General features: G+C 33.8%; 1 protein-coding gene across 1 annotated transcript in view; it reads left to right on the forward strand.

Annotated features, from left to right (window-relative positions):
* NEB (nebulin) overlaps positions 1 to 15,882 on the forward strand; it is a 213,863-nt gene that overhangs the window by 174,967 nt on the left and 23,014 nt on the right. Inside the window, 8 exon segments of the mRNA XM_074303459.1 lie at positions 4,745 to 4,855; positions 4,945 to 5,049; positions 5,701 to 5,805; positions 8,032 to 8,136; positions 10,427 to 10,537; positions 10,949 to 11,059; positions 11,532 to 11,645; positions 12,592 to 12,696. Of these exon segments, the coding sequence (XP_074159560.1) occupies positions 4,745 to 4,855; positions 4,945 to 5,049; positions 5,701 to 5,805; positions 8,032 to 8,136; positions 10,427 to 10,537; positions 10,949 to 11,059; positions 11,532 to 11,645; positions 12,592 to 12,696 (867 nt within the window).

The raw sequence follows: 15,882 nt of genomic DNA on the forward strand, positions 1-15,882 counted from the left end.
TTATCTTGGTCTTTGTTGCTGCTGGTCCTAGTCCTGGGGACAAAGGTTGTGCCTGAGGTTCTAATGCACAGGTTGCTCTGGATTTTTATGGTATATGTGTGTGTGTGTGTGTGTGTGTGTGTGTTTATGTGTGTGTTTTGGCAAGTGTAGAATGCAATGAAAGTCTGTCAAAGGAGATCATTCTGCACAAATTCCTTTTTTCCTATATACTCAGAGCTGCAGAGTAATATTAAAGAAAAAATCAAGTTTGACATGTATGACTTAGTTGAAGAGGTAATGGAGAAAGACAGCCAGTAGACTCAACTAGGTCATCAAGCTTCTTTGGGATTGTTGACATCTGTAAAATGAAGATGATATCAAAATGGATTTGCCAAATTTTCAACCAACTAGAGACAAAAAATAAGCTAGAAAAATCAGATAAATTTCCATGACTGTTAGGATTACTAAGTGAGAACTGAGGTTGTCTGGATAGTGACAAGGTGAGAATTCAGGTTGGACAATTACAAGGTGAGAACTCAGGTTGACTTGATAGAAGGAGCAAGCCCATTGGCTGAAGTGGTTCTTCCCAGAAGCCCTTGCATTATCCCACACCCATTCTCTGGGAGGATAAAAAGGAGAACAGTGGGCCTGGAAAGTGAGTCTGCCTGGAGAAGGATAAGAGCTGGAGGAGATTCAGAGCCAGGATTCAATAAGAAGACTCTGCATTGCATCAGGCTTGATGGGGCTCTATGCAGGAAGGGAAGTCACTTCTAAGGACAAGAGTTAACAGCAACTGCCTGGAGACAACGGTTCACTACAGGAAGAAGAATCTGTCTGAGAGATTTGAGTAGACACAGCAGATCTCTTCCCAGAGAGCGATCTGGCAGCTTCTGGAGATGACAGCTCGCTACAATTGGCGCCCAATGTGGGACAAGGACTTTTGCTTATCCTGACAAGAGGAGCAATCACATGGCAGAAAGGGATTACCTGATAAGTCAGTCAAAAGGCAATCAGATTGCAAAAATGGATTATACTTGGGGAGAATACAGGCCTTTTAAACCAACAGGGCTGTGCCCAGTGCAAACAACTCCAATGTAATTGTCAGATGATGAGAAGAGATTTAGAAAGTGGTAAATAGAAGGAAATTAGATAGGTTAACTGCCTGGGAGAGAGGGTTTGCTTGTATTTCTTCAGCAGGAGAAGGAATCAGATGGGTGCCAACGAGTCATATTCGCCTTGTCCATCAGAGAGAGACAGAAAAAGAGAAAGACCTCAAAATAAAGGAGAAGATCTAAGAAACATCTGACACTGAAAGAGCATGGATAATAAGAAGACTGTTAAAGAACTTTAAAAACCAGCAGGAATCATTGGACTTCCTCACACAAGATGAGACTAATGGACAATGGACTTATGGACATTTATAAATTTTCAATTTATGATTATGTTATATACTTCTAGCATGTGTTACGTTACTATGTTACTATGTGCTTATGTAATTTATGTAATTATCTGTAATACTTCCCATATTGATGGATTTATGTTTCAAGGTCATTTATGTAATTATCTGTAATACTTCCCATATTGATGGATTTATGTTTCAAGGTCATGACTGTCCTATGTTCTAAATCAAAAGAAAGGGGGAGATGTTAGGATTACTAAGTGAGAACTGAGGTTGTCTGGATAGTGACAAGGTGAGAATTCAGGTTGGACAATTACAAGGTGAGAACTCAGGTTGACTTGATAGAAGGAGCAAGCCCATTGGCTGAAGTGGTTCTTCCCAGAAGCCCTTGCATTATCCCACGCCCATTCTCTGGGAGGATAAAAAGGAGAACAGTGGGCCTGGAAAGTGAGTCTGCCTGGAGAAGGATAAGAGCTGGAGGAGATTCAATAAGAAGACTCTGCGTTGCATCAGGCTTGATGGGGCTCTATGCAGGAAGAGAAGTCACTTCTAAGGACAAGAGTTAACAGCAACTGCCTGGAGACAACGGTTCACTACAGGAAGAAGAATCTGTCTGAGAGATTTGAGTAGACACAGCAGATCTCTTCCCAGAGAGCGATCCGGCAGCTTCTGGAGACGACAGCTCGCTACACATGACCTAGATACTATTTTATTTTATTATCTGGTTATGGTCATATGATAAAAAGAAGCAAAAAGATTTAGTAGAGAGCTAGTGTTTAGCTTAATTTTAGGCTCAAGTTTCTGATATGGCTTGACTTAAAACCTTGGACAGTGTCCCAGACTATGAATAGCAGGAAATTGTCTCACCAGAAATTCCCTACACCAATGAAATTCTAGATCCAGGATGCTCCATCCCTACCAAAAAAAAGAAATAAATAGAAGATTCTTTTATTCAAAATTCACAGTGTGGTATTGTCTTTGAATTCCTTAAATGAGATAGTAAACTTATGGGAAAAGGCTCAAGTCTGGAATCAGAAAAATCTGAGTTCAAATTCAGTTTTAGACATTTAATAGCCATGTGACCTCAAGTCTCAATTTAATCAACTATCAAATAGCGGTGATATTAGCACCTATCTCACAGGGTTGATGTGAAGATCAAATGAAGAAATATTTATTTTTAAAAAAGGGTTAATACAATGCATGACACATAGTAATATCTAAATATAACATACATAAATACTTATATATTTGCTTATTATATAATACTTATGTATAAATGCTTATTCCATTCCTCTCTCCCTTTTGGTTTTATATACATCAGCATTCCTTATGAATTACTTTCTCAAAGGAGGGGATACAGAATGATCATAGTGTAAAGTCCTTCAGTGAAGCATTGAAAAGATAATGCAAGTTGAATCTTGGAAATTACTTTTCTATATGAAATCTGCAAAAATCTAAGTCTGTGCCAGAAAGCATTGAATAATGGTGGTATTGTAATCCGTCAAAACATAGGGCAATACAATATCACTTACTGCCACAGTTAACATAGAAAAAAGGGGGTCTTACCAGTACCTGATGCCTTCTTTTGCATGCATATTCTGCATGGTCAAACAATCATTTCTTATATGTATTTGGAATTCCATTCTTCCCAGGTCTGGAATTATATGCGTGTTATTCTTTAAAAGGCTCTAGTTCTTCTTTTAAAGGTCAATGCATAAAAGAAGACCCCAAAAAGCTGGGTTTTTATCATACAGAATCATATTGGTAATAGTTCTGAGAAATATTAGCTCTATGCCTTTAAAGAGAGAATGGTGGACCCTTTTAAAAAGATGTATCATCTTCCACTATCAGTGGATCCGGATCACTTTGTTTTTCTGTTTTGTTCCCTTTTATTCTTAGAATCTGTCCTTGTTTTTCAGTTCCTTTTAAGTTTTCTTAATTTCTCTTTCTTTTGAGGTGAATATCCCTTGAGAAGGAGTAGATTCCCTACAGCAACTGAATACTTTTTCATGTATTTTCAAATATTTATGCTTTCTCTTTTTAATGTCTGCTTCTATATGTCTTGAATATTGCATCCTTTTCCCCCCTACCCTTATTTTTTCACTATGGATTTATTGAAGGTAATCAAGTATAGATTTCCTAAGGACTTTGTTCTCTTTGGATGCAGTTTTTTCCTCAATACATCAGAGTGGTCTCATTACATATTTCTCTGGCATTATTATGACCCATTTGTATAATAATAGGAAGGGCAATGCATCCCTCTTTAAATATGAAGAATATGGAATGTACTAGAACAGGAGTTCTTAATCTGAAGTCCACAGACTACTAAAGGGCTCATGGATAGATTTCAAGAGGATTATGAACTTAAATAGGGGGAAAAAAAGAAAAAACAACTACATTTTTATTTTTATTTTGTTGTTTTATTTTGTCCTATTATATATAACATTTATATTTGTTTGGAATGTTTAGTGTTTCTCTTAATCATTAATGTAAGCAACACCGTCTAGGGTTTTATAAGAGTTCACCAGATTTTCAAAGGAGTCCATAACATCAAAAAAGTTAAGAATTCCTATGCAAGAGAATGGAAATACCTTTTATGAATGGAACGCTTGCTAATTCTGCATCCGTCCATCTTTTATCTTACTAACAACAAAGTACAAAAACTATACCAACCTATTACTTGACTGACTTTTAAAAAACAATTTGCTTTTCATCTTTTATTACATGAAGAGACTATGGGAATTTATTTGCAGAGCTATTCCTGAAATAAATAAATAATTTGTAGCAAGAAAAAAAATAGCTTTTTCCTGAAATTATTGAACTATCTAAGTTCGTAAAGGTTCTCTTTCAGTTACTCGTCATACATAGAGAATGTGTCATCTTTTAAAAAAAAATAATTTCATCTTTAAAATATCCATATTCTTATATGCATTCCAAAAGTATAATTTACATATGTATTAAATCTTTATTTTCCTAATCTTTCTATCAAAACATTTTGAAGGCTTTAGCTATATCTTCTTCTCCAAGAACTCTATATAAAATTCACCTTACTTAGGATCTTTCTAAGCTTTTTGACAATTTCCTAGTTTTCTCTAATAGATAAAATTGTGATATCTTTTCCTTTTATAGTCAGAATCTCTATACTGCTATGAATTAAATGAATTTTTTTTCCACTTTCTTTCCTGTACTAGGTAAAGGTTATATTTCACACCAATGGATAACTTAAAAGTGAACTTTAAGCAAATATTACTTCATTTGGTCTTATTTTCAATTGCCTACACAATTTAAATGTTTGTCTTTTATCATTTTTCAGTTTTGAGACTGATTGATATTCTGGAATTAATGGTATTTGTCTTTCTACATTAGGTTAAATACCGAGAAAACTTTGACAAAGAGAAAGGCAAGACACCAAAATACAACTTGAAAGACAGCCAGCTCTACAAGACCATGAAAGATGCCAACAACCTTGCAAGTGAGGTAAGTCCTCTGGATGCCATGAACCTCAGGTTCTGCTGTGATTGACATCTTTCTTCTGAAGTAGCTTCATTTTTTTTTCTAATTTTCAGGTTAAGTACAAGGCTGACTTAAAGAAGCTTCACAAACCTGTGACTGACATGAAAGAATCTCTGATTATGAACCATGTGCTGAATACAAGCCAACTTGCCAGTTCTGTAAGCTCAATCACTAACTCACAAACCAGTTTGGCTCATCATTCACTAATAATTTCTCATTTTTGATTGATTTTTAACTATATGTGCTGCTTTTCCTATTACTAGGACATCACTTGGTAGTGACTTCCTCTTTGGTCTAATGCATTTTTCCCCCTGCATAATTGGTAACATTAATCCATTCATTCTCTACAGGAAAAACACCTCCAAGGTCTGTAAATATTCTAGTTCTTTAAGATATTTAACTTTAAAAAATTAACAGATTTTAAAAATAAACAATTTTTTAGAATTTCTTTTCTTTCCTTTTGACTTTTAAAAGCTGCTGTTTTTCTCCAAGTCATATTTCTCAACTGTCCTTATATTATTGATGATTTCCTTTGACTTTTGTTATTTCTTTGAAACATATCTCACTTTTGCTAAAATATTAATATGTTCAAAAATATTAATTTCCATCTTGTTAAGACTACAAACATAAAAAAATCATCAAAATAATTTTCTTATCCATCAGTCATTTGGGGGTGTGTGTGGTGGGGGTCTTTTGGGCATATTTAATTTGGATTTGACATGCAATTGGGCAAAGATCTGATCTTTGAAGAGGAAGTATAATTAATGAGGGGTTTTTCACTGAGATGCTTCTTTCCACCTTCCCTTCAGTACCAGTACAAGAAGAAATATGAGAAGAGTAAGGGTCACTACCATGTAATTCCTGATAACCTGGAACAACTGCACCTAAAAGAAGCAACAGAACTACAGAGCCAAGTAAGTTGAAAAAGACCATTATCCTATTCAAGAGGCAGCCGGGTGGCTCAATAGATAGGGCATTGTCCTGGGGTCAGGAACATCTGAGTTCAAATCCAGACTTAGATACTAGCTGGCTGTGTAACCATGAATGAGTCATTTAGCCTCTATTTGTCCCAGTTTCTTCAACTAAAAATGAGAATGGCACTTTTATCACATAGACATTGTGAGGATTAAATAAGATAATACTTAGTAGTTGCTAATAAATATATAACCTTTACACATTCATCTCCCTATTATAACTTCATCTTAGCTGCAGTTTTTTTCATCCAAATAGAAATTCCTCCCCTCTTGTCATGTCTCTATGAACTGTTTATAGTAGAAAGCAGAGATCTGTGGATTCCAAACTGCCATTCTTTTGTCACTGACTTAAGTCTTTGGAAAGGTCTCCTCCTTGTTTGGGTTTAAATTGTTTTACATTTAAGAAATTTCATATTTTAAAAAAATCTATAAAACTTCATAAGAGAGGTATTTGCATCCGAGTGTTGCCCTAATGCTATATTACCAGATTCAAAATATGACTGCATACCATCTAAGAGGGTTTAGTTAATAGAAACAGCTGTAAGACTTAATCTCACTTCTGAATCATAAAAGACTTTCAGTTTTCTATCGACATGAGACTATGAATTTAAATAAGGAGATCAGTCTACTTATATTCTATGCCTCGCTTTTTCTATCTTTAGAATGGTGAATAATATTATCTGCCCTTTTTACTTCACAAAGATATTGAAAGAATAAAGGAAATACCATATGTGAAAGACTTTGACATCTGTGGAAGAGAAGTGTGACATAAATTATATTTCCTGGGAAGTCTTTGAGATATAGGGTTGATGGTTGAAGTCTAACAAAGCATAAAAATCCACCAAAGAAATCTGTTACAAGATGAAGTTTTATTATTGTTTTAGTAGTAGTTGTCACAACTCACAAAAACCTTCACTAAAATATACAAGGGTTGCATTTGATGTCACCTGAGTGTGCCTTCAAGTACAAAATGCCAGAACTTTTTGACATACTGAGAAAGTATTATCATTACTAAACAATTGATGTGCAAAATAGCCTTCATTTCAACTTCAACATAGCTAAGTTTTATAAAAGAGCTCACTTATAATTCATAGAAAAAAGTGTCATAATAAACTTTAAATCCTTAATGTATTCCTCAGGATTTACCTCATTCACGCTGTATCAAAAATGATCATAAGATCCAACTATCTTATCAATGAGAAACTTTTTCCTGAGTTTCCTTGCATCCCAATTCAGCTGACTATTCCAGCTTCTTTCTTAAATGAATAACCATAGTGAACATGCAATTATTATCTTCTATTGCACTTTCTTTGAATAGAGAGGAACACTCATATTCCTGAATTCAAATATGATCTCAAACATTTATTAGCTCCTCTGAGCAGGTCACTTATCCCTCTTTGCCTCAGTTTCCTCATCTATAAAATAAGCTGGAGAAGGAATGGCAAACCACTCCAGTATTTTTGCCAAGAAAACCCAAATGGGGTCACAAAGAGTTGGACACAACTGAACAACAAAAATTTATTATATCAATTCAGTGAGATGAGTCAAAATCCTAAGGCCAAACTGGTAATAGTGTCTATAATGCATTTAAGAAGGGAAGCCTATGTTAGTCTGTCATGAGCTAGCTTACCTCTAGTTTTTGGAGAAGATACAATTATATGATTTTATATATAGTAAGTTGGTTCTTTGGTGATCTATATGTGTTGGATCCAGGGATCCATATGTTGATGATCATTTCAAAGAGGCTTCCTTAGAAATCATATATCATCAACTGTTGTTTTTTTTTAGTTAAAATTGAGTCCATCCCTAAAAAGAAAGTATCAAGATAAAGAAACATAGTCACAGTCTGAATGTTGCCACATACTGACTCAATGAGAAAGCCAGGAAATGTTCATATTTTTAAGTCTATAATAAAAAATAATTGTGATAAAGCAAAGAGAATGCTAATAAAAGTATCTTATGGCTATTATTATTTGGGATTTTAATGACAAAAATAAAGGTAAAGGAAATTAACCCCCCAGGCAAGAACATAAGTCTTACAAACTCATCCTTAGAGTTGTAGTTATTCACTTATTTTTAAGAAGATAGGATCTCCAATAATGCAATTAATAGCCCTGATTTGATTGGCCTGATGGAAAGCTTTATAACTGAACTCTCTAATACTAGGTGAAATATAAAGAAAAGTATGAAAAGGAACGAGGAAAGCCCATGTTGGACTTTGAAACCCCAACATACATCACTGCAAAGGAATCTCAACAGATGCAGAGTGGGGTAAGGAAATCAGTGAAAATGTGCCCATATAGATACTCAGAAGTGTTTATTATCTAGTATGGTTGAGATATTCTAGTCAAGTAAATCACTAATTATCAACTTTGAAATTCTATTATTCTATAATTTTAAATATTCTGATTAATAAATAGTTGCTACATATAATATATAAGGATAGTCATTTTCAAAAAAAATACAATTATAATTAGTACTAAATACAATTTAATTGTTTTGACTGAATCAGAAGATCTCCTGGAAGGGATATATATCAATAAAGACTGTTCCTTTGAAATCTCATATCCATAAAAGCTTCCATAAAGGAATTCAATAGATGCTTATTGAACTTTCCATTTTAAGAAGAAAACTCTAAATTTAAAAAAATAGATTTATATTGCTATAATTTTTCTCCTACTTAGAAAAAGATAGATAACATTTGTCTTGTAAATATTAAGGTATTCAATATATGTCCTCTGTTACTGTTTTTTATTCATATAAAGCAATAGGCATTTGACATTGTACATACGAGCATTAAGTCTTGAAATTCTGTCATTTACAGCTGGTGAAGGGGGCTAGGAAGTGGGAATACAGGGAAATCTAACTTGCTATTCTTCCACAGGGCAAATGGATTGTAATCTTGTTTTGAAATCTGCAAAATCCAATTTTATTGACACATCCCTACAACCCTATAAATCATTTTTTAAACTGTTACATTTTCACAACTATAAGCAAAAATGCTTTTAATGAAACTTTAGGAGCCTAAAAAAAGTTAGTTCTACTTGACAAAATCCCACAGAATCCAAAGTAGATATCAAAAGAATAACAGAAGACTTCATTTCCATTCAAAGTTTTCTCAGCCATCGAATGAGGGGTAAAGACTAAATTTTATTATGACTTTGTTGAATGAGATTTTAGAGCCATCAGGAGAAGTAGTTAGATAATCATCTTTGAATTCAGGAAAACTCAAGTTCTGCTTATGATATATCATGATTTGGTGTCCATGACCAAGTCACTTAATATCTCAGTGTCCCCTAGAAATCCTCATAGGCTGTAGAGGTCTGCAAGAGTGAATGGTGCATTTATATTAACTAATTTTATCTTAACTAGGAGGTAAATTCCAGCAATGTAAATCCATTTTTGTAATTTTGAGTTTTCCTCTTCAAATACAAAGCTCAATAAACACCTATTGATTTCCTTTGTTGAGGCTTTCATGGATGTGAGATTTCAAAGGAATAAGTAATTCTCTAAGGTTGTAAAGCATAAATCTGCATCAGTGGAGAGAGGTTTATTATTAAGATTTCCCCTCACTGATGAAATCACTGAATGGACCCATCATTGAAGTTTTTTTGTTTTTGTTTTTGTTTAAATCAAGTGATGAGGTTATAACTTTTCCTATTAAATCTGTCTTAAGGAAAAAATGTTAAAATGAATATTTATTTATTTAAATCATTGTTTTTCTTTTTTTAGGACTATTTGCATTTTAAACCATTTCTTATTGTAGAATAAAAAGCATTACCTATATATAGTGTATATAGAAAAAGTGGAAAAAAAACAGAATATGAAATATTTTTAGGTGTAAGTGGAATTCTTGCAAAAGCCTAGAAATCATATATTATAAGTGTCAGCTGAAACTTCCTATCAGACCAGCCTTTGTCAAATCTTATACATTTGTATGAACTAGATAATTGGTAACTTTAATTTCAAAAAAAGATTTCAAAATCTTTTCTCCTGGTTAACCTTTTCCCAGTAAAAAGAAATGTTCAGTGATCAGAAATGTTGTCAAGTCTATGTTTATTTGTTTCAAGAGATTTGGTCTTTTTTTCCTTCTAATATGATGGTTGAAGGAAGGGAAAAGAAGAAATTGAAAAGAAAGAGGATCATTTAAGCATTTTTAATTTATGGGAAAAAAGAAGGAAGGCCAAAAAGAATCACAAACAGGATAGTTTTGAAAGTTATATGTTGGTTTATTATATATTTAAAAAGAAAAAATCTGTACATAATGATTGGTAATTTTATGCATTATCCTCTTCTTTTGTTCTAGTATGTATATGAGAATTCTTATTTTAACTGATATTGCTAAGTTCAGAATTTTAAAAAAAGAAATTCTTTTCAGAAATTGTTTAACAATTAAAAATGGCTTAACAGAAATGTTGTCTTTAGTCAATGTATTGAAAGAAGAAAAAAATGTTACTTTTTCTTAATGATTTTTCTTCCCATAGTTAAGAGGGGAAAAAATTCGACCTAAAGACTTGGGTTTTTTGTTTTTGACTTTTTTTTTCCTTTCTACTCATATTAGAAAGAATATAGAAAGGACTATGAAGAGTCCATTAAAGGCAGAAACCTTACTGGCCTGGAAGTTACACCAGCATTATTACATGTCAAATATGCCACCAAAATAGCAAGCGAGGTAGCAACTACTTGGTCTTTTCTTCCTCTATTGATTCAAATAATTCCATAATTCCACTAATGACACTCATCAATGTGTTTCTTTTACTTTTACTTTTACCACTTAACTCTTGATGATGTTCCAAGTTGTAACTTCTTGTGTTTGATTCTTCTACCTAATCAATTATCCAAGTTAATTCTTCTAATTGTTTAATTGCCTATCCCATAAATGTATATAACTTTTTAGACTCTTCTTTCTTTCCTTTTTGTTTTTAACACCACTGGATGGTTTTCCCCATGTCCAGATCTTCATGAAACTCTACTAAATTTTATCTGCTTTAAAACTTGAACTTTTTTTTTTCTTGGTTTCTCAGTTAAGAGAAATATCCCTGGCTTTCTTGGCAGTTTTGTTGGTTTTATTTTTGTGATATAGAAAGAGTACAGGAAAGATCTAGAGGAAAGCATCCGAGGAAAGGGTCTCACCGAAATGGATGACACACCTGATATGCTACGAGCAAAGAATGCAACTCAGATCCTCAATGAGGTAGCCCCCAAAGCCTCCTAAGATCTAACAAATCTCATCTGATTTTCCTTTAAAACACAATACATTTTGCTTTATGTAGAATGTGCTTTCATATTTGGCTTGAAATTAACACTTTTTAGAAGAGTCCAACATAGTGATCAAAGTTTTACTAAAAATCTTCTCCATTTCTATTGTACATTGGTATTCCTGCAGTCTGACCAGTTTCTTCATCTATAAAAAAAGAGATTATAGTATCTGCACTATCCTCACAGACTCATGGGTCTAGAAGATTTTATAAATCTTGAATTATGTTATATAAATGTTAGTTTCTTATATGTTGTAATATAAGATGCTACAATAAATAGTGGCTATGATTTCTCAATATAGATTGTGAAAAGAAAAATATATATTTATAGTCATGAATTGCATTGTTATCTGGCATAGACTCAGGAAATCAGTTGATTTTTCTAAAATTTATTATTTTCTTCTACAGAAAGAATACAAGAGAGACTTAGAGCTAGAAGTCAAAGGACGAGGTCTGACCACCATGGCAAATGAAACTCCAGACTTTATGAGGGCCAAGAATGCCACAGATATTGCTAGCCAGGTCAGTAGAAATGCCAAGGTTTCTGGTTCCTCTTGCCTTCAATTTGTCAAAATGCACACATTATAAACATATTTGTGGAAAGGGATTTAGACCAGAGGTCAGAAAATTTAAGTTCTTAATACCAGCTCTGACATTAACAAGATGGGCAAATTCCTGGCTAGACCTAAGTTTTCTCATCTGAAAAATGAGAGGATTGGACTTAATTGATTTCTAAGATCCCTTTCAGTTGTGAGAGTCTCTCATTCTAAAAAATGTTTTCATTTTTGTCCCACTCCCAAGAGATCCATGGGTAGGAAAATGAATGTTATTTTATTGGCTATCTGGCATGAATAATTTCTTTATTCATGAATATTTGTAAGACTAGTAGAAGGATTATCAGGAACTTCCTTTCCTTTTTCCACCTCTCATTTCTGACTCTTACATACAATGAGTACCTTCTTTATAAAGGGCAGAATGCCTAGGATGGTCCTATTAGAATCTGATCTGATTTTTCCTTGAGGGCTAATAATCTACACCATTCTCAGTCTGCACCCAAAAAACTTGCTTAGCCTCTTTTTGTGGTCTTCTGTCTCTTTTGTTGCAAAGTACTCTGATTTCCCTAGTGATGCCCATTCCACATTAATTTGTTCTTTTCTTTTCACTCTCCAGAAACTTATTTATATAAGTTGCACTATCACATTTATTGTTTTATACCACCTGTCTTTGTCATCTTTTGTACATAGATCCTCTCTTCCTAACTGTATCATAAAATTCTCAAAGGCAGGAATGTCTTCTACTTCCTTTGATTTCTCCATAGCTCAGTCCTTTAAGCAGAATAGAAATAAATATGGAATTATGAATGAATAAATATCTTGATGAATAAATTTTATCATTTTCTAAGTAAATCAAGAAAATCCGTTTTCAAGACCTTGAAAGCACATACTTATAAGTTTTTTTTCTTTTTCAGATTAAATATAAGCAATTGGCAGAAATGGAAAAAGCCAATTTCACTTCTGTTGTTGATACTCCAGAGATCATTCATGCTCAGCAAGTCAAGAACCTTTCGAGCCAGGTAAGGACATTGGAAAAAAAAAAGTCATAATGTAATACCATACAGACCAGACAGTCAAATAAAACAAAATAAAAAGATCTTCCTGATTTATTTCCATCAATTCCAAAAAATATATGTTTTTTACATAAGGTTTTGTAACACAAGAAAAGAAAGGAATATAATGCAATGTAAGTTTAGTTGAGCTTTAGAATTCCTTTTGTCAGAATGGATTAAATCATTGGGAAAGCATTTTAAATCATAATATGTGTGTCAGTTCTTCTTGTTATCAATAACAACAATAATAATTGTTAAAAACCTAAAAACTTTTTAATGACCTAGAAAAAATAACAACAAAATTCATATGGAAGAATAAAAGGTCAAGAATTGCAAGGGAACTAATGAAAAAAAACTCAGAGGAAGGTGGTCTAAGTGTACCTGATCTAAAGCTATATTATATAGCAGCAGTCACCAAAACCATTTGGTATTGGCTACGAAATAGACCGGTAGATCAGTGGAACAGATTAGATACAAAGGACAAAAAAGGGTACATCTATAGCAATCTAATCTTTGACAAACCCAAAGATTCCAACATTAGGGATAAAAATTCATTATTCGGAAAAAACTGTTGGGAAAACTGGAAATTAGTATGGCAGAAATTAGATATGGATCCACACTTAACACCATATACCAAGATAAGATCAAAATGGGTCCATGATTTAGGCATAAAGAGGGAGATAATAAATAGATTAGAGGAACAGAGGATAATCTACCTCTCAGACTTGTGGAGGAGGAAGGAATTTATGACCAGAGGAGAACTAGAGATCATTATTGATCACAAAATAGAAGATTTTGATTACATCAAACTAAAAAGTTTCTGTACAAATAATACTAATGCAAACAAGATTAGAAGGGAAGTAACAAATTGGGAAAATATTTTTAAAAACAAAGGTTCTGACAAAGGTCTCATTTCCAAAATATATAGAGAACTGACCCTAATTTATAAGAAACCGAACCATTCTCCAATTGATAAATGGTCAAAGGATATGAACAGACAATTCTCAGAGGAAGAAATTGAAACTATATCCACTCACATGAAAGAGTGTTCCAAATCACTACTGATCAGAGAAATGCAAATTAAGACCACTCTGAGATACCACTACACACCTGTCAGATTGGCTAAGATGACAGGAACAAATAATGACAAATGTTGGAGGGGATGTGGGGAAACTGGGACACTAATACATTGCTGGTGGAGTTGTGAAAGAATCCAGCCATTCTGGAGAGCAATCTGGAATTATGCCCAAAAAGTTATCAAACTGTGCATACCCTTTGACCCAGCAGCGCTACTACTGGGATTATATCCCAAAGAAATACTAAAGAGCGGAAAGAGACATATATGTGCCAAAATGTTTGTGGCAGCTCTTTTTGTTGTAGCTAGAAACTGGAGGATGAATGGATGTCCATCAGTTGGAGAATGGTTGGGTAAATTGTGGTATATGAAGGTTATGGAATATTATTGCTCGGTAAGAAATGACCAGCAGGAGGAATATAGAGAGGCCTGGAGAGACTTAAATCAACTGATGCTGAGTGAAATGAGCAGAACCAGAAGATCACTGTATACTTCAACAACAATACTGTATGAGGATGTATTCTGATGGAAGTGGAAATCTTCAACATAAAGAAGAGCCAACTCACTTCCAGTTGATCAATGATGGACAGAGGTAGCTGCACCCAGAGAAGAAACACTGGGAGGGGAATGAAAATTGTTAGCACTAATATCTGTCTGCCCAGGTTGCATGTACCTTCGGATTCTAATGTTTATTGTGCAACAAGAAAATGATATTCGCACACATGTATTGTACCTAGACTATATTGTAACACATGTAAAATGTATGGTATTGCCTGTCGTCGGGGGGAGGGAATAGAGGGAGGGGGGGTAAATTGGAAAAATGAATACAAGGGATAATATTATAAAATATATATATATATATATAATTAAAAAAAAAAAAACCTAAAAACTAATTGAAGGAAATAAAATTCTCAGAAAAATAAAAGTTGCTTTAAAAATGTAAAAATCAGTTCTCAAAAGAGGAACAGTTAGCTTTCTAATTAGGCTAGGAAATAATTAGAGTATATTAAGCCTCTATTCTCTCTTTCTTTGGTCAGTAATCTCCATAACATTCTTTTTTTTCCCCTGAGACAATTGGGGTTAAGTGACTTGCCCAAGGTCACACAGCTAGGAAATGTTAAGTGTCTGAGGCCAAACTTGAACTCGGGTCCTCCTGAATTCAGGGCTGGTGCTCTATCCACTGCGCCACCTAACTGTTTCACCTCCGTGACATTCTTACTACAATGTCTTCATTGTCTGTACTGATAGTTCTATCAACTTTACACGTGGGTATTCTCAGATGTACTTGGGGAGCTTCATTGTTTCAGCAGAAGGCTTTCTCATTTCTTTCACATACCTAGATTGAGGCATATTTCTCTCAAAACAACAAAGCTGGATTTAACTGTTCATTCTCACATCTTAACTCAGTCATATCTGAGATTCATTTTTGACCTCATGTATAATCTACGTTGTCATGCCATTCTCTTCCAGATGTGATCAGATGAAAATCACAGTCACATTATCCAGCTGTTGCATGTTTTCAACCAAATACCTCCCAACCCCTAAGGAAGATGTAATTTATTCATTTTTTCATCTAAGGTCTAAAAGTCTTAGCAGAAGTATAGTCTGAGTTTCCTTGCTGATGGGACTTTTTAATGATTATCTTTGAAGGAACTAAATTCTTTAAAAAACCTTTAGTAATGCTATTTTGTGTATCTCTTTCACTTCCCACTAAACTACTCCTGTCACTTCTATCTTTCCAAGTAGAAACCTTCTCTTGTATTAAATTCACAGAGAGAAACAAAATATATCAATGCAGTGTCATGTTGGAAAATGTACCTCTTATTTTTAGTCCATTTCCTTTGTATTAAGAGATTGAGGGTACATCTCATCATCAGTTAGCTAGACAAAATGGTAGAGAGTGTTAGAGCTGGAATCAGAAAGACCTGAATTCAAATCCCACCTCAGACTTTACAGGATGTGTGGGCAAGTCATTTAATCTCTCTTAGTCTTGGTTTTCTCCTCTTTAAAAGATGGATAATAATGCCATCTACTTCACAAGATTGAAGGATCAAAAGAGATAACAAACCTTAAAGTAT

The sequence above is a fragment of the Sminthopsis crassicaudata genome, chromosome 3 (genome assembly GCF_048593235.1).
Source record: "Sminthopsis crassicaudata isolate SCR6 chromosome 3, ASM4859323v1, whole genome shotgun sequence".
NCBI classification, from domain to species: domain Eukaryota; kingdom Metazoa; phylum Chordata; class Mammalia; order Dasyuromorphia; family Dasyuridae; genus Sminthopsis; species Sminthopsis crassicaudata.